Here is an 18,791-nt window from a genome sequence, read left to right as displayed (position 1 = left end):
GTGTGTATCAAGGTTTGAATCCCCTTTTCGTTTAAAAAAAATGATCTGATTTGATTGCTATTATAAATAGATATGATTTGATGATTATCATGAATATAAGAGTTTATTTGGTATGTTTATTTCCTATGAATTTTATATTTTTTATTTTATGAAAAATAGAAAACAACTCGAAAACACGTTTGATTGTCCATTTTAGAAAACACGGCAAACAAAAATCACTCAAAAACAATTTGAAAACAGAATATGAAAAAAAAAAAAAAAAACCTTTCCTGAAAAACCAAAAAACAAACCCGACGGATCTAAGGTTCTGATGTGTTTGTTTTTCGGGGGCCCACCAGGACAGGCCAAGTAAGGGAAAACGATGGGCTACATGTGCTCCTATGTAATAAGAACCGTCCATGTGGTTAGGTGAGTGAGTCCAGACACCAACAGTACACACAGGATTGTGGTCATACTTGTTTGGACACGCCTACCTACAGGCCCCACCTCATCAAATCTCTCAGCTTGCAAAAATAATTATTAAATAAAAAATAAAATAAATTGGATTTTTTTTTGAGTAATTGAGAACAACTCAACACAACATGCATGCCAATTGAACAGTCCACTAAACCCAAATTCGGGCCTTATTATAGGCACCTGCAAACCCTTCTGACAAGTTAGTTGGCCGATAAACACGATACCCAACGTAAATCACCTGGAAATAGTGATGTTAGTATAGAATTGAATTGTCAATCTCAAATAAAAATTTTTGTACTCTATGTCTCGAGAGATAACCAACTAGATTATCGCCAAATGACTTAAAATAAATTGAATTGTTATTATATCCTACCGAATCAAGAGATAATGAAACCATTATTCTCAAGATTCGTATGATTATTTGATTAAGATAGCTTCAACTTTGAGCTATCTTAATCAAATAATCCCTCACTATCAGTGAATTAGCAACATGTCAACAGGCAACAAATATCTGGTTCCAACTCTCTCAAATTAGGACATGAGGAGTGCTTTTGTTTGACAATGCTACAATACCCATGAAATATCTCTTATTGTTTATTTTATGAAAACATTACATCAATGGACAAGTGTTTGGACTGTAGTGGGAATCAAAAGGAGCCTACAAATTTGAACCCTGGTATTCAGTGAATTGGAGAGACACAATTGCTCCTTGAAGTGTAGAAATCACTAGACGTGTTCGTTTTCGTCATTTATTTTTGTAAACGAAGATATTTTTATCAATTTCTATTGAATTCATATAATTTATTATTACTTAAAATCATATCTTTTTTAATTATTCATACTTGTTTTCTACTCTTTCCTATATAAATTATATCGTCTCTCCTCATAATTTCACCGCTATCTCTATTCTCAATATTATACATAGTTATATACCCATATCATATTAAACGGTTTCATAGCAAATTATCTTTAATTGGTGTGACTCATAGATCTAATAATCTCATTTTATATCCTAAATCTAATAAGCTCATTCATTGCTGCAACTAGGTTTCGAGTTGTACACACAAAAAATACCCAATAAATTTTTCATTTTGACTTATATTACGCTTGATATCAACCTACCGGCTACCGCAATCCTCGTCGTCTGTCCGGGCGAGGAACCTGCCGCATTCAATATTGAATATGCATAGTGTTCTTTTAAAAAAGGTATAAAAACCCAATCTTGCAAGGATTCTCGTGATTTGCTCACATGCCAAGAAAGCTTAACCGTAATCTCCATCATTGTTCACAAGTTTTTCTCATCTAAGGTCCTCTTTTGATCACTTCTCCTCAACTCCACGAGTAAGCTCCTTTGAGTGTGTTTTCCAATTTGATCTACTTTCTATTCTGTTATGTCAACTCCTCGGTTACTAAAACTATGATGCACAACTATCATTCCATTTTATTCGGATTAGTACTATTCTTATGTGATTCTTACTTTACTTGCTTACTTTAGCTACTCATTTTGGAGTTAATGCTTTATTGGGATTTCTGTTTTCAGTTCTTTTGGGTAGTGCATCATCTGTTTGCTGTGGATCCGTACTCTTCAATATCATTATCTGGGTATTATCTGGGTTTGGTTGTGAGGGCAATACTGCAATGGATTCTTGCTGTTTGGGCTTCAAAGCTAATACCCATTTAGCGAATCCCAACCAAGGTTGTCTCAAGAATGCAGACTATGGGTTTTTTGGGGAGAGGATCAGAGGGAGCCTAAATAATAGTGTTTGGGTCAATCAGTTGACAAATAGCTTGAAAGCTGAGAAGAGGATCAAGAAGGTTAAACCAGGAGTTGCTCTTGCTGTTATTACATCAAATAATGCCAAAGAAGTTGTGGTAAGTTTGTGTAATTCCCAAATCCTGTGTTCCTGAAAAACCTGGATAAATCTATACTGCAATCACTTGAATTGCCAATTTCAGTTCAAATTTTAAATTGCAGAATCTGCTCCACTTAGTTTATTTGTTTTTTTGGTTATTTAATTTGCTAAAGTTGTTCCATATGATTTTGTGGTGTTATTGTCCTGTTTCTTTTTCTTTGTTATTTGTTGCGGAAATTTCTCTGATGGGGATGCACAATAATTTCTGTTCTACTCTTGGATGCTGATTTTAGAATTTGCAAGCATCAATGTTTGAGAGACCAAAAGCAGATCCAAAAAACGTGGCTTCAATCATACTGGGAGGAGGTGCAGGGACCCAGCTGTTTCCGCTCACCAAAAGAGCAGCAACACCTGCGGTAAGGGCATTTTCTAGTCCCTAGTTAGCTCAGTTTGGATTTCAATTCATTTAATTGAGGACAAAGTTACAGCTCTCCGTTCTCCTTGGAGTAGGAAAAATTCAGGTTTCCATAAATTGTTCATACTAGCATTGACTTCGACATTTTGGGCCTCTCTTATGCAATGATGTGGTCTGATCCATAGGTTCCCATTGGAGGATGTTACCGGCTTATTGACATACCGATGAGCAACTGTATCAATAGTGGAATTAACAAGATTTTTGTACTTACCCAGTTCAACTCAGCTTCGCTAAATCGCCATCTTGCACGCACCTACTTTGGTAATGGTATTAACTTTGGGGATGGATTTGTGGAGGTACGAAACCCTTCAGAGAGAGAATGTTTTGGTCATGCTCTTGTTTTATTGAATTGGTTTCTTATGGATTTAATGTTGTAAGATGTAAGAGATATTAAAGGATAAAAATTTAATCGTCTGAATAGGTTCTTGCGGCTACCCAAACGCCTGGAGAAGCTGGAAAGATGTGGTTCCAAGGAACAGCAGATGCTGTGAGGCAATTTACATGGGTTTTTGAGGTATGTGTCGAGGATTTTAGTTGTAGTTATCGAACCATCCTGGCACAGAAAATAAGCTAAATCCTATATAAATCCATGTAGTTCCTGGCATGCCATTCTGGATACGAAAATTTAGTTTTGAGATCGTTGCATTGATTATTGCAGGTTGTGGCTAAAACATATATAAATCCATGTAGTTCCTGGCATCCCTTTTTGGATATGAAAATTTAGTTTTGAGATCGTTGTATTGATTATTGCAGGATGCTAAGAATAGGAATATTGAAAACATATTGATCTTGTCTGGGGATCATCTATACCGTATGGACTATATGGACTTTGTGCAGGTATTTCCCTATAGAATGTTTATCATTTCTTTATCAGAATTCTTTTGAAAATCTATCTTACCCATTTTCAAACATGCTACAGCATCACGTCGACAGGAATGCTGATATAACAATTTCATGTGCACCAGTGAGTGAGAGGTTGGTTTCACTACTTCTTTATTTCTTGTCTGCATTTACTATAATTATGTCGCAAGATTCATTTTTGAATTTCATCTAAAGTTGAGTGGTTACTGTCCAGCCGTGCTTCAGATTATGGATTGGCGAAGATAGACGCCTGGGGCCGTGTTGTCCATTTTGCTGAAAAGCCAAAGGGCGCTGATCTCAAATCAATGGTGAGTTTTACTCGCATCTCATGATTAGCTTTGCCAACTGAATTTTCTTTTGACCCTCTAGATAAACCCAATGCATATAACTGAACTCTGTTCTCCAATATTTTCTTCTCCATTGGGTTAAAACAATTTTACTTAAGAACCCAGATTATGCCTTTGAAGTAGCTACTTATTAATCAAGTTATTCAACAATGATGAACTCGTAATATTCTTGTTTGATTCTATGCAGCAAGTGGATACTACTCTTCTCGGGCTGTCACCACAAGATGCCAAAAAGGCCCCATATATTGCGTCAATGGGTGTCTATATCTTTAAGACAGACACTTTGTTGGAGCTTTTGCGATGGAGGTATCCTACTTCCAATGACTTTGGATCTGAAATAATTCCTGCAGCTGTTCGGGAGCATGATGTCCAAGTAAGAAAACTGTACATGTATCATCAAGCTTTGAAAGAATTAAATTGTTTATGTTGAAGCAACAAAAGCTTTGATGTTTTGCTCTCCAATTCTCCGATTTCCCTTTTTCTCTAAACCATTCTAGTATTTTTATATTGTATAAATATTGAATGACTCTTGTATTGACAATTTGATAGGCATATATCTTCAGAGATTACTGGGAGGACATGGGAACTATAAAAACCTTTTACGACGCTAACTTGGCGCTCACTGAAGAGGTTGGTTTAATCCGAGTACAATACTACAATCGACATTTTTTGATTTCATTCATCATTACCTACAAGGCCTTCCATGCAATAAAAGGGTGTAGACGACTGAGAAGTCATGTCATTCAAAGGAAATTACATTTTTTTTTACTGTTTGCGAGACCAGGAATAATTTTTTGTAGCATTTTTATTGCATGCAGATTATAAGTATGCCAATTCACAACATTTTTCCTTGCAGAATCCGAAGTTCAAATTTTATGATCCAAAGACACCTTTCTGCACATCTCCGCGATTTCTACCACCAACCAAAATGGATAAAAGCAAGGTGGCATTAGATACTTGGGATCAAATCTGTTCTCTTTTTGAGATTTGTTGCCTAGATTCTCATGTTTTTTTTTCGGCTTTTGCAGATTAAAGATGCAATAGTCTCACATGGATGTTTTTTGGGAGAATGCAAGATTGAACGTTCCATAGTGGGTGAACGCTCACGCATCGATAATGGTGTGGAGCTTTTGGTAAATGATCTTAGTCTTTAACCTTGTTCTTTTGCTTTCCAAGTCACAACTAAGGTTATATGCAAGAAAGTTCCCGAGTTTTTCTATAATATCTTATTCAAGCGGTTGACCATCAAACAGGACACCATAATGCTGGGAGCTGACTATTATGAAACCGAGCCTGAAATCGCATCCTTGCTTGCAGAAGGAAAGATTACAATTGGGATAGGGAAGAATACGAGAATCAGGTGATTACCCTCAGAAAATAAAATGAAATTGTCGATGGATGATAAATGCATAAATTTTAAAGTTCTGACAATGCTTTTTCATAAATTTCTCTTGAAGGAACTGTATAATCGACAAGAACGCAAAGATTGGAAAAGACGTGGTTATCATGAATAAAGAAGTAAGCAGAAACCACCCATGCGCTTGTGATCCTCAATTTAACTTTCCAAGAGTTCTATCCTACAATACAAGACTCCCATTCATATCATATTTTTACGCCCGTTCTGGTTTTGTAGGGTGTTCAGGAGGCTGATAGGCCAGAAGATGGATTCTATATCCGATCAGGTATCACGGTTATAATGGAGAAGGCAACGATAGAGGATGGAGCTGTTATATGAACGGGATGCGAGTACTAACCACGGAATGTTCCAACTTCCAAGCCTAGGAGTTGAGAGGAAAACATTTCTGAAGCAGTTTACCAGATGTTTATACTGGGAAGGCAAAGAGGATTGTCCATGCAGCATTCTGGTCTTGAAAAGTAACATGCTACGTTGCGATTACTGTGTAAATTACAAACCTAGTTTCCCTAAAATAGAGGCAATAAGTGTTCTTGCGGCAGGGGTTTGGCAAATAGTGCTGAGATGAGCTGCTAGCAGCTTTTTCTTTGTTGAGAGGTTCATTGATCAATATGAGGGTAGAATGTTCAGATATATGTCAAGCTAGTTATACTATGATGATAATTGAACTGAACTTGTGCCAGCCTCAGTTTAGGAACCGAGGTGGTTGCATTATTTTGATAACTTTAACCGATTGACGATAGCCTAATTAATGAATTTCTCTTGGGGCAAACTATATAGATTCGAGAGGGGTCCCTTCGCCATTACATGTATGGTTTTGATCAAATTTATCATGTCGTCGGTGAGAGAGATTTAGAGATTTTTGTGCGCGCACAATTATTCTATTGGCTCTCTCTTTATATACAGAGAAAGAAAATGTTGTCATATGCTACTTTCATACTACAACCATTACAATAGCTGTGAACATCTCATTTCTAAAGTGCAACTTAAGGTATGGAAGAACATTAGATTAGAGAGCACATGCAAAGTGTTCTGAACTCTACCCGTTTACAATTACAAGAAACAGGATTCACCTTATGATTAGAAGTCAGCAAATAGTGCACCCAACGACGAGCACTTCCAGCTGATAGCATCTCAAATTGACTCCAGCGTTAGAGAAGTTTCTCGAGAATGAACTCGGACCCCCCATAACTTAATCTTCTGCCTCTGCATATGTCATAAAAGCATAGTTAATAAATCATTTTCTGACGCTAGTTCGACTACTTGATACATCAACAATACCGAACAAGTTTTGGACGTCATCATTTTGGTGTAAAGTGTTGCTTGCCACTCCCATTTAGGTTTTAGGCTTGACAATTGGTGACTGATTAAGCGGTCCTTACAACAGAAACCAGAAATCCCTGATGAAGACCGGATTTTATTATTCTTAGCGCCACGTGTCATTCATTGCGAGAAACACGTAGACCTTATAATCTTTTTCATGTACAGATGGCAATGTCACACACAGATGGAAGAGGAAGACGAAGAAGCAAACCCACAACTACCAAAATGCAAGAAACAAGAGAGATGAAGGAGAAGGAGAAGGGAGAAGTTGATTCTGGCAGTGCTCTCCAACTCTATCTTGATCGCATCCCCATCAATTCTATTCCAGGCATCACAAATTCTGCTGGTATCACCACCATTTCTATTTTATTTTATTTTTTTCTGGAGTTGTTGAATCTGATTATTTACTGGGTTTTTTTTTTCCTCTCAATCTCTTTTTTCAAGTTTTGGAGTTGAAAACTGGAGATACTGTGAGAGATGCGATCCAGTTGTTGTATGAGAAAGATGTGTTGGGTGCACCCATTGTGGATGTTGTGAGCCCTGATACCCAAATTGGTAGATCTTCAGATAACTACATTGGCTTCATTGATTTGGCTGGTATGGTTCTTTGGTCTATTGAGGTAAGTCTGTCTGTCCTGTAGGAATCAGACATTGATATTTACTATCTTGGTGTTCACATCTTGTTTGTGTAATGTCTTCCCAGCAATTTGAAAAGGCTGATAATGTCCAAACTAAAGGCTGTGATAGCAAAAGTGGGATATTCACCATGCTTGAGGAGAATCCTCAAATTGGGCAGACAAAGGTTTTTGATTCTTTGCATTTGATTTTACTTACTATTTGTTAGTCTGAAAAGGGTGTTTTGTTTGCATTTATAGCTTCCAATTTCCATGCCCATATTAGTTTTCTGTTTCTACATTGAATAAAAAATGCTAAGGATCCCGGTAGGAACACTGGGATCTGTAAGACTGCTGATATTGAATTAATGGGCAGATTGGAGGTTTGGCAAAGGCACATCTTTGGGATCCATTCTTTCCTGTAAACTTAGATAGCACACTGTTTCATGTTCTGCTGCTTTTCTCGAAACATCAAATCAAAGTTGTGCCTGTCGTCGAGCAATCGAACTCGCAAGTCATTGGTTTTGTGACACAGGTACTTAACACAAGGCTTAGCAATGCGAACACCATGTTTGATGGCAAAATCTCAGTCTATCAGTTTTGTTTCAAATACCATTTTTGTCATTTTTGAATTAAAGAGTACGATATCTAGTAAAAAACCTGAATGTTTTCATATGGATGGAATTGTCGACAGAATGCTGTGATCCATCTTTTGCTTCAATCAAATGGGCTAGAGTGGTTTGATAGCATTGCAGACAAGGCTTTGTCTGAGTTTAGGTACGACCGAGCTCAAAAGCTACTCACTATAGGCTTCATTCAAGTTGTACTTGCTGCTCTCTCACTCATCTTTGTTACCTGTTCAGGTTTGAGACTGAAAAGCAAGTTACTCATGCATATGGAGACCAGAGTTTGGCTGAAGCTCTTCATCTTCTGCTGAAAAGCCAAGTTGGGTTCATCCCCGTCCTAGATCGAGCGAGTAAGAGACTCATCGGCAGCATAAGGAGCTGTGATATTTATCTTCTGCTGGAGAATGACAACATATTTGATGATAGAAAGTAAGTCCAACAATGATTTACACCCTCTGCTTGTTTTACTAGGGCAAGCGTGATTGTTCAAACAAACTACATGATTTATTTTTACTCTTCTACTAGAAATTAACCAGTAAATAATAATTTATTTTCCATTGACAGAAGTCTAACCGCAGAGGAATTCATTCACATGGAGACTGATAAATCTAAATCTGATTCTACCATAGAACCAGACGTTGGGGCTCTTCTCTCAGCAGGGATTCTTCGTCTTCGAAACAATTTCCTCCCAGAGATGGACTCTCCAGTCACCAGCAAGAGAAGTGACACTCTCAAGCAACTCATGACTAAAATGGCAGATAGAAAGAGCAGTTTCAGCTTCCTAGTCAATGATCTCCAGCAAGTGACCGGAGTGGTCTCGTCAAGAGATGTAATTGTTCAGTTTGCTCCACCGTGTATTGATTCAAGCTTCCATGGTGGTGGTTTCTTTGATTGTGCTCTGGAACAGACCGGCTGCCATGTCCAAAATGGAACCATGATTTCTGATCGCTGACTCTTTTGTTGCTCATTTCTCAAGGTTTTAGCCACAAAGACCCTCCTATCTTTCTCATAATGTGATTGTCAAAGTTCTACTCACATTACTCTCTATCAGAAGTGTATTAGAATACATAAAGAGGACCATGTGTATCAAAAATATATTTTCTTCAAGGGAAAAAAAAAAAGTTTTGAGATAAAAATTCAGGCCAGAATACATAGCAAACCAACATTTCACACTGTAAAGAAATCTGATCAACATGAGACAAAATCGCCAAAGCAGCTTTTCCTCCTGTCAACTGATGAGAACTGGCTGATCTAGCAGATTACTAGGCTGAGTTTCATCCAACATATGCCCAGGGAGATTTGAAAATCCTTAACTATTCCAAAATAATATAGGACCCTTATTGATAAATTTGCATGGCTGAAAACGAGTCATGGTTCTTCCCATCAGAGCCTTAGCAGCAACGCTAGGACACTGCTGCTTTTTATACTCAAAGGCAACGGCATTTGATCGTTGTGGCTCACAAATCACAGGAGCTTCAGCCTTGGCCTGTGGAGATGTAGCTTGACGACGACACCACCTCCGGATCCAAGGATGTGAGAGTGTTATATTACTTTCCCCCACTAAGTCATTAGAAGAGGACCCAGAGTTTCTTAATGGCACTACTGTCTTATCTAACAACATCGGCTGTTTCCCACGACATTTGCCCATCTGTGGGTCTGGACTAGCTATTCTACGTTCCGACATTTTGCCAAAGAGGTTATGAACTTTTTCTTGGGGAAAGGCTTCTTCCATTTTCAAGCTCTTTGTTCCGTAATCAAAAGAACCACAAGCACTCGACTTGAGGCGTTTAACCCATCTGCTGCTTGGCTCTGGCCCCAATCCATCGTGGTAAGCACTGGATTTTGAATTTGTACGTCGTTCAGCATGTGAAAAGAGGTGCTCCATATTCAAACTCTGGGTTCTAGAGGTGCTTGTGTCCCTGTCATTTGACAAGCTTGCAACACCTGCAAGTGCTGGAGGTTCTGGGTTCATATCAGGTAATTTTGCATTCAGTAGCCTATCTTCAATTTCTTCTCCAGCTGAAGCTGTAGCAGCTTGTGCTTTTGGTGACTTTTGGAGTACACCCTGGAAATCCATAACCAGACATTACACTCACTAGAAGCTCATATTACTTAAAAATCGATAAACTGACCGCCTTGCAGTCTCACTAACTCTCGACAAATATCGTTATGCTATCTTTAGTATTCAACTCTTAAACTACAAAACTCTATATGTATTCTTTAATTCTTGTCAAAATACAATTAAACACCTTATATGCTACTTGTGGACTCTGAACACTGGAAAATACCATCAGAAGAACAGATAAGAGGAGAAATAAAATCACATACTTCATAGTAAAATAGCAAAATATATCAGGAATAAGGATTTTAAAGTGAATGTTCATACCTGCCTAAATTTCTTTACCAGGAACACGTTCGCATGCTTTGAAACATTTTTCAAAAGACCTCCCTCACATATTTTTCTTAAGGGATCATTGGCTTGAAATTCATACCTCAATCGTAAGTTAAATGGCAACAAACCAAAAAGAGTTTTGAAAATTTTCATCGACTTTATCAAAACCAACATAGATGACATACCTCCATATGCAAATATTGATTTAGAATGCTAAAGAGGAAACAATGTTGAAAGATCAAAATATAGAAAAATGTACCTTAGTTGACAAAGACGAAGTCATGCCTGAAAAAAAAGACAAAAAATAACTTGTTATGAATCCAACAAAAGCAAAACATCAACAACACTATAGATTAATAAAGATTATATTATATATGTACATATACTTATATTAACATTCTGTTTAGTTTCTTAATTAGACTCAGCAGCATAAAACCAGGAAAGATAACCACTTGAGCATGATAAAAAAAGTTCAGCATATATGAGATAAAACATATACATACCAGAAACATGGTTCTCTCGGAAAGGGTTCATGTCCATAGTATCAGTTTCAGCTGATGATTCGCTCCTTATTTGAACAGCAGAAGTTTCAACACCTCCAATATTACCTTTTCGTTCAATTTGTGTGCAGCTATGTAAAGCGTGTAGTTTCACTCCTCGAAGAAAATGGAAATTGAAATCCGGAGATAAACTGAGTAGCTCACCGACCATTTTTCCTTTATATTTGGTAGATACCCTTGACTCCCTGAACATTTGACTTCCGTCAGACACTTTTGCATCAGTCTTTTGAGTAGTCTGAGAATAAAGGGGAGGACCTGTGGATGATTCTTCCATAGAATCTATAGCTGTACGTATTCTCATAGTTTCCACGTCATGAACAGAACATGGAAATCTTGGTACTGAGTAACATCGGTGATACAAATTTTCTGATTCAGTCTCCTCTGGTGAATTGCTTCCGCTTGGAAACAATCCAAACCCATAATCATTTGTCCTATTCTGACGTTGTTTACCAAGGAAATCTTGTACCTCATTATTGCTTGACGAGGGATTACACACTAACAGAGTTGGTTCGTTATGAATTTGCTTCTCTTCAGCAAAAGGAGAAGAATGCCTGTTATAATCACTATTTCTAAAGCGTTCTTTTGATGCTACGACAGAGCTTGACTGATTAATTTCTTCTTCCCCATGCAACAAAGACTTCACAGAAGTCCCACTTCTGTTTATTCCATGTGGCACAATTTTAGTAGCGGACCGCGTAAAATCATTGTGGCAAGATGATGAAGCTGCTGAGCTGTCTTTTCCAAGAGTCTTAACAGGTATAAACCACTGCTCCGGGTATCTTCTACCTTCAGACTGAAAATCGCACCCTCTTGATGAAGGACCAGTTTCATGAGGAGCACATACAGGCTGTGAAGAAAATTTTTCCTCAGTTCCACCCAGAGAACTAATGAATCCAGAGTCAGGACTATTGCTTAACCTAACAACTCTTTGATGGTGTAAAGTGGTTTGATCACTTTTCACATCCAACCTACCATCTTTGGAGACATTGAACATTGGAAAGGGCTTAAATATTTCAGTCCTCGACTTCTTTGAACTTATTATCAAGCTATCATCCGTATCATTATTTGTTTTGACCTTAACTAATTCTTTAAAATCTAAAGCATGTATAGAACTATCTGTCGATACCTCTGACCTAGTTGATAAAGGGCAACTCATGGTCTTATGATCATCTCCCTTGGGCTCGTAATGAAGCAGCTGTTGATGTGCTGGGGTTGCTGACTTACACTTTGTACTTGTCCAATGAGCCATCCAAACAGATTTGTTAGGATGCAGTGGCTTTCCAGTCATGTCATCACTCTTGTTGCTCGACTGCAAAATGTGCTTCCACATTATAAAAAGGATCCACCAAACTACCAATACGAACAAGGAAACTTCAAAGGTCCATCTAAATCAACCTGAAATTGCAGTTAAGGAAGAAGTGTTTAAGAATCAAGATGCTCATCACATGTAACAATATTTGATGACACATAGCACTCAAGCATTATTGCAAGTCTGTACCCTATGATGTCCATAGGAGGAAGACTGACTGCACCTTAGATGTTGACCAAAAATTGAAAACGCTAATGGGTTCCCTCCAACCGCAGTTTAGAGCCATCGTAAGATCTAAACGCCCTTAGATGTTTACCAAAAATTGCAAACACTAATGGGTTCCATCAAACCAAAGCTATCCTATTCATAGCAAAATCTAAAGAATCATCATATCAAAACCTCATCTTTATCTTATTCAAAGTAAACAACAAGACATGTCTCCATGCCCCAAAGACCACATGGCCTATAATTACCAGAAAACTTGTAACTTTTCACCAAAAATTGAAAGAAAAAAAAAATGAGAAGAGAACAATACTTCCTGCTATCACAAGATCTTTCCTCCCCATTTTGAAGTGTATATCTTTTTTCTTTTTCTTTTTCTTTTTTTTGGGTTAGTGAATACCTACACTCCACAGTCCAGAGCAACAACTAAAAAGTAAAAACCCCTTCTCATTTCTTTCAACGAAAATCAAGTGAAACCCAGTAGCCCACAACCAACAATTCAACTGCCCATACACTCGCATAGATAATACATACATACACACACATACATGTAAGCAGAATTCAATGCTTCATATCAGAAAGGGGGAAAAAACTAACATGTAATTAAGTTCAATCGCTTAGCTTTAACTTACCTGGCAACAACTTGGAGGCGCATACAGACCTACACGGCGACCTTCAAATTCCCAGATCCAGCGAACAAGAAGTGGATATGTTCCTGTATGTACATAGGAATGTGTTTTTTAAGGAAGGGCGATTATGTGGTGTAGAAGGAGAAACGTCATATAATTTCATGTTACTTATTTTTTTACTAATATAATTTGTACTCGTGCTTTCAGTTTCGTCCTTAATATATTTTTATTTTCTTAATTTCTTCCTCTAACCATGTAAAATTACCATTTTGCATCATTCACCTAGATTTCATGTCAGAAAAATCTAATGTGACATTATCAAAAAAAATATTAACGTAATAAACTTTACAAGAAAATGAAAACAATGTACCCACTAAACTATACAAGTACTATAATATTATTTTGTCTTTGAACTATTTATAAAGTGATTTTCGGGTCCATGATATCACACTACACCAAAATTTACAAAAACCACGTTAATTTGCAGAACATACCTCCACACAACTATATTTCGCAAACATTATAACGTGCTAAAACCTCACAAACATTTCATATCTCCATGTCTCATAGTTATCCAAAATACAAATGAATAGCTTAGAATGCACAAAAGCTACTTGTCCAAAATGCTTTTGCATGTCTATATATAGGTCATCTTACATGAAAAAAAGGAGTCCTACTACGTACACAAAATGATCAGTAGTGCAAAATTCTACTTCCATTCGCGGTATTTGTTACTTCTTGGGGCCGGGGATTAGTCATTTGTTGACAGACTCTTGCGTACCAATGTTTGTCGTAGATGCTGATGATCAACCTCATGTACAGTACCACCTTTCTCATATATGATCCTGATATAGTCTGCAACACACAATATAAAAGGGTTAACCAATTTGGATGTTAAATCAAAATTCAAGTATAAAAACATCGATATATATACACTAAAATCTCATACCTGTTGTGTCATGCATACATATACATATACATATACATATACATATATATATATATATATACATATACATATATATATATATATATATAGAGAGAGAGAGAGAGAGAGAGAGAGAGAGGAGTTCATTACGACTGTATTCCTTAGTTTTTCTTTAGTTTTTCTAAAACTGCAATATATGGGTATATATATATATATATATGTATATGTATATATATATATATATATATATAGAGAGAGAGAGAGAGAGAGAGAGGAGTTCATTACGACTGTATTCCTTAGTTTTTCTTTAGTTTTTCTAAAACTGCAATATATGGGTCCAGTGCGTGCATCTTGACTGGTGTAAAGTGATAAGACCATAGTATTTAGTTGGCCACAACTGAGTTCTAAATACTGGATGTGTTACACAATTATTGTTTGTGGCCTAGAAAGGTGCTTGTCCTAATGGCCTGAATTGACAGTATCTTCAACAACCTCCATCGCATTCATATGGCCTGACAGTGCCTGCACTAACACATATATATTAGGTTTAATGCTGCTTCCAACACATACAGATCACCTTATAGTAGCTGAAACACCTCTAAATGACCTGCCATGCATTAAGACTTGCCCTTGCCCTGTAAGGTGCTCTAATCCCCCCCTTTTTAGTCTAATACCGGACCCATATAGCCAAGAAAATTGGGTTTCATCCCCGAGCTTTTGTATTACCAATGCTAGAGATCCTCAATTTATGACTCCTATTTCATCTTAAATCATATTTGGCATGTGATAGTTATTGATTATAAATATGCATATGGAGCCCATATTTAAAAAAAAAAAAGGGTATATTGGTATAAGCTCAAATAATTCAGTCCATGATAACAAAGTTATCCCTAACTTCGCAATAGCATCTTAGGAAATTACAAACCGAAACTAAGACAAATAGACACTAGAACTCAAGAAGAAAAAAAAAAAACAAACAATCATCATTGGGATGAATGAACCCGGACAGACTGAACAACAAACATAAAATATATACAACACACATAGATTACATCTAGGTTTTTTACTTCCCCTTAATAAAAAACACACAAAATCTAAGAGCGTCATTATTGTGCATTAGATATGTGTCGCTGAAACACATTAGAAGAACTAGTGAAGAATCCACGATAAATAGACGGGAAGATTCAGATTTCACCTTCATGAGAGACGACGTATGTAGCGAAGACTCGACATAGATTAGGGGTAATGGGATTGGCGTCTCAAGTATCTTTCGTTATGTATAAAAGCAAATAATATTCTAACAATAGCACAAAAAAGGCATATGCTCCTCCTATGTCCTAAGTTCTCTCCCTCAATCGTCAAATTCAACTATTTTTCGTTATAGTGTCACCGTCGGTGAGTTCAATATTTCTTTTAAATTAAAAGTAAAAACAAGAAACGTTTGGAAATAATCTTTCAACCCCCAGAGATCTGCTATCTTCTCGTCTTCTGAAAAGCAATCTAATTCGATATCTTCTCAACGACAACAACGCGAATAGCTTCCTCCGAGTCCAAGAAAGGTCAGCTCCTCATCTTCCCTACAGTACTGCACCTCTATAATCTTTTTCCGATTTTCAATTCTGAATCTGATTTTGTATAGCGTTTGTTCTTGAGTCGGGGATCTGCTGCTGTAATTTATTGTTTATATCATATTGGCTGCTTGTGTTGTGTTCTATGGAATCCTTGTTTGGTTGCTTTGTAAAATTAGGAAAATGTTCTGACTATCAGAGGGAAATCTCGGATCTAGTATGATTTTGTGTTGTTTTGGATTAATACTACTTTTGCTTTAAGAGAAGCTAGTTGAGCTTTAAGATTCTGAATCTCGAAAAGCTGGGGGATAAAATCCAGTTTTCTTGGCCATCAAATACGGGTTTACGTTTGTCGCCCCTCTTTTTTAGGTTTATTTAATTATTTTTCGGGTGTTTATATAAAACCATTGCAATCAAGCCCTAGAATGCACGTATCACCAATCCCACTTGAAAATCTGCACGTTGTGTGTCATAAGCACACAAGTATTCATTGATGAAGGAAATTCGTAGTTTCATGTGTGTATGTTATATATTTGGTGATTCTTGTGAATTGATTTGCTTGATTTCAGTGGATTATGTTATTGTGTTTCCAGGTTTGCTAGGTTGTGATTGAATGGAGGGGGTTGGCAGTGAGGGTGCCTCAGTGGCATCACCCTTGTCTCAGTGGGCTCATGATGCTTGGAGGCTGTACCAGTATTATTTGGATAAGTCTACCCCTCATTCGGTGTATAGGTGGATTGGGACTTTTGTAGTAATGGCTATCTACTGTTTACGAGTGTATTATGTTCAAGGCTTTTACATCATCTCGTATAGTCTTGGGATCTATATACTGAATTTGCTGATTGGATTTTTATCCCCTCTGGTTGATCCTGAACTTGAATCTTCGAATGGGCCTATGCTGCCAACAAAAGGGTCTGATGAATTCAAGCCATTCATTCGCCGTCTTCCGGAGTTCAAATTTTGGTAATTGAAGATGCTCCCCCACCCTAGCTTTTCATTGGTTGTAATATTTCAAGTGTTATGTTATATGTTAGATGCGAGTTTCTTTCACTGTTGTGTTTGAGCAATCTCATAGCTGATTGTCATATCTTTTGTGTGTTCTCTTGATTTGATTGGTATGTTGCCTTTTATCTCACCACCTTGGTTTATGTTTTGTGATGACTGTTCTTTAAGTACTTCTTATAATATGATTCTGGGGGGATAATTGAAACTTGAGAGGAAGCTTGAGATATAAGGAACCATTTTCACCATAATAGTTGTTCGAATTTAGATCATGTTTTTAATTGTTCGGCTCATGCTTAGATGCTTTTATCACCCTTGATTCATCGGAAAATGCTTGCAAGTTTTTGGGGTTGTATTTGTTTTGTTGTAACAAATATGTGGCCTAGTGGTGGAGTTGCAAGGGTGCAATGCAACCTGGAGGTCACACAAGTTTAATTCCTGGAAATAGTCTTTCCACATTTAATTCATGATCTAAACCTCCGGTGCACGTGTAAAGAACCTAAATTTTCATTATTATATTGCTGTGTTTGAGAGCAGCACATGACTCTCTTATAAAGATTTAACTATTTAAGGCGTACATTGGATGATGGGCTCACCTCTAACTTAGGTGGAATATTTGGAGATGAGTTTTCTTTGGAGAAGCTGTCTAATAAATCCTGTAAATTTTCTTGAATCTGTCTCTATTTTCATATGAGTGAGTTGCCTGCCCTGCATAGTCTCTGAAACCTGTTACGCGGTAGCCTAGAATGGCTAGTTGCAAATCCTCTTTGTTAAGGCTTGCAACATTGGAGCCTACTCTCTGAAGAAAACTGTCCTGCAATGCTTGATTTGTCGCCCCTTACTTTGTTAGGCAAGTGGGAAAGACATCTGTCGTAACTGCTGTTTTATTTAACTTGTAACATGCAGAAGCCATGGCAGGTGAGTAGTTAATGAACTAGATCCCTCTAGAGAGGGAACGCAATAGAAACTCTAGCGAAAAGTTTTAGTTAATGTGCAAGTATAGGGTAGTAATTCATAACTCCCTTCGCAAACTTGCAGGCTTTACTATTTCTTAGTATGTGAAAATAACATAATTTCGATGTTAATGGTAATCACTTTTGTTTTAGTCTGCTTCGTATTATGTGGTCACATGGCTACTTCTTTTTGTTGACTGATTTAGCATGCAAGTGATGATGAATTCTTTCTTTAATTAGTGTTGACCTTTTAGTAATTTTCAGGTGGTGATGGTAGTTCCGTAAGGACTAAGAAGCCTTTTCACTAATCGTTTGTGAGTGAATTTATACATCTTTCTTACTATAAATGTAAGCAATTAATGCTATTGTTATTGGTGTCATGATTCCAGGTATTCCTTCACGAAGGCGTTCTGCATTGCATTTGTCATGACCTTCTTCTCCATATTTGATGTTCCTGTTTTCTGGCCTATATTACTTTGTTACTGGATTGTCCTGTTTGCCCTTACAATGAGGCGCCAAATTACGCACATGATCAAATACAAATATGTTCCATTTAACATTGGAAAGCAGGTCAGTTTCATGTACTTATGGTGATACCTCTGTTGCAAAAGTTGCTTTAGTAGACACTTCTCTGGAGTACAATTTTATGTTCTTGAAAGATGATATCCTGGTTTTTTTTTTCATCTTTGACAGAAATATGGTGGTAAGAGATCTTCTGCAAGTAACAGTGGCTCCAGGGGTGACTGAAGCTATGTTGTTTCATAATAGAGCAATTCGGGGAAAAAAGTAGTCGTCGTGAGTAATTGTGTTTCTTCATTTTTTACTACTCCTTTGGGGTGGACATGCATTCAAGATACAATAGAATTTAGAATGTAGAAACAACGTAAAATTAAATTGAGCCTTCGCATATTATGATGGCAGTTGAAGTGCTGATGTGCATTGGTGAAAGTCTATTGTTTAATACAGCATATTAAAAAGAAGTTCAGTTCAAGTATTTCAGTATTTGTAATGATTAGTTCATTACATCATTCCTTATTGCTCTGTGTGTGGTGTAGTCAAGTAAAACATTTTTCTTACGATCATGTGCATTTCATGAATATTGAGGAGGTTCATCGCCATGATTTGAGATAAGTACTTTTTGTTCTTCGGATGAGAGCTGCTTGGTTTGGTAATTGGTGTGATTCTGCATTTCATGTAGTTTAAGAAGAGTTGTACAGCCCGCGTTTTAGCAGCTCCGCATCCATGAAACGCCTTGCAGC

General features: G+C 37.1%; 4 protein-coding genes across 7 annotated transcripts; 3 read left to right on the top strand and 1 right to left on the bottom strand.

Moving 5' to 3' along the window:
* The first annotated feature begins 1,500 nt into the window (after positions 1-1,500).
* LOC120005435 (glucose-1-phosphate adenylyltransferase large subunit 1-like) lies at positions 1,501-6,178 on the top strand. 4 transcript variants are annotated; one of them, XM_038855084.1, is made up of 15 exons: positions 1,501-1,797; positions 1,997-2,328; positions 2,603-2,725; positions 2,910-3,080; positions 3,206-3,298; positions 3,538-3,621; positions 3,704-3,759; positions 3,860-3,953; positions 4,180-4,365; positions 4,542-4,622; positions 4,849-4,935; positions 5,021-5,125; positions 5,246-5,352; positions 5,450-5,510; positions 5,617-6,178. In XM_038855084.1, exons 2-15 carry the CDS (start codon positions 2,095-2,097, stop codon positions 5,623-5,625), a joined length of 1,491 nt encoding a protein of 496 aa, XP_038711012.1. In that variant the 5' UTR covers positions 1,501-1,797; positions 1,997-2,094; the 3' UTR covers positions 5,626-6,178. The 4 variants fall into 4 exon arrangements, with proteins under 4 accessions (XP_038711012.1, XP_038710997.1, XP_038710989.1 ...); XM_038855069.1 differs by having other exon boundaries at positions 1,502-1,763; positions 5,626-6,178; XM_038855061.1 differs by having other exon boundaries at positions 1,502-1,797; positions 5,626-6,178.
* A 649-nt stretch (positions 6,179-6,827) lies between these two features.
* On the top strand, positions 6,828-9,078 carry LOC120014652 (SNF1-related protein kinase regulatory subunit gamma-1-like). Its single transcript, XM_038866667.1, has 7 exons — positions 6,828-7,075; positions 7,174-7,349; positions 7,433-7,531; positions 7,720-7,878; positions 8,038-8,120; positions 8,207-8,398; positions 8,534-9,078. The coding sequence occupies exons 1-7, from the start codon at positions 6,895-6,897 to the stop codon at positions 8,919-8,921; spliced, it is 1,278 nt and encodes a 425-aa protein (XP_038722595.1). The 5' UTR covers positions 6,828-6,894; the 3' UTR covers positions 8,922-9,078.
* Positions 9,052-13,238, bottom strand: LOC120014642. Its single transcript, XM_038866656.1, has 4 exons — positions 13,085-13,238; positions 10,865-12,316; positions 10,621-10,646; positions 9,052-10,034 (listed from the first exon to the last, which is right to left on the bottom strand). The coding sequence occupies exons 2-4, from the start codon at positions 12,249-12,251 to the stop codon at positions 9,279-9,281; spliced, it is 2,169 nt and encodes a 722-aa protein (XP_038722584.1). The 5' UTR covers positions 12,252-12,316; positions 13,085-13,238; the 3' UTR covers positions 9,052-9,278.
* A 2,082-nt stretch (positions 13,239-15,320) lies between these two features.
* On the top strand, positions 15,321-18,567 carry LOC120016157 (protein RER1A-like). Its single transcript, XM_038868795.1, has 4 exons — positions 15,321-15,568; positions 16,171-16,540; positions 17,922-18,102; positions 18,226-18,567. Exons 2-4 carry the CDS (start codon positions 16,191-16,193, stop codon positions 18,277-18,279), a joined length of 585 nt encoding a protein of 194 aa, XP_038724723.1. The 5' UTR covers positions 15,321-15,568; positions 16,171-16,190; the 3' UTR covers positions 18,280-18,567.
* Positions 18,568-18,791: the final 224 nt, after the last annotated feature.

The sequence above is a fragment of the Tripterygium wilfordii genome, chromosome 2 (assembly GCF_013401445.1).
Source record: "Tripterygium wilfordii isolate XIE 37 chromosome 2, ASM1340144v1, whole genome shotgun sequence".
NCBI classification, from domain to species: domain Eukaryota; kingdom Viridiplantae; phylum Streptophyta; class Magnoliopsida; order Celastrales; family Celastraceae; genus Tripterygium; species Tripterygium wilfordii.
Note: the sequence above shows the minus strand (reverse complement) of the source record. Positions and strands in the feature narration are given on the sequence as shown.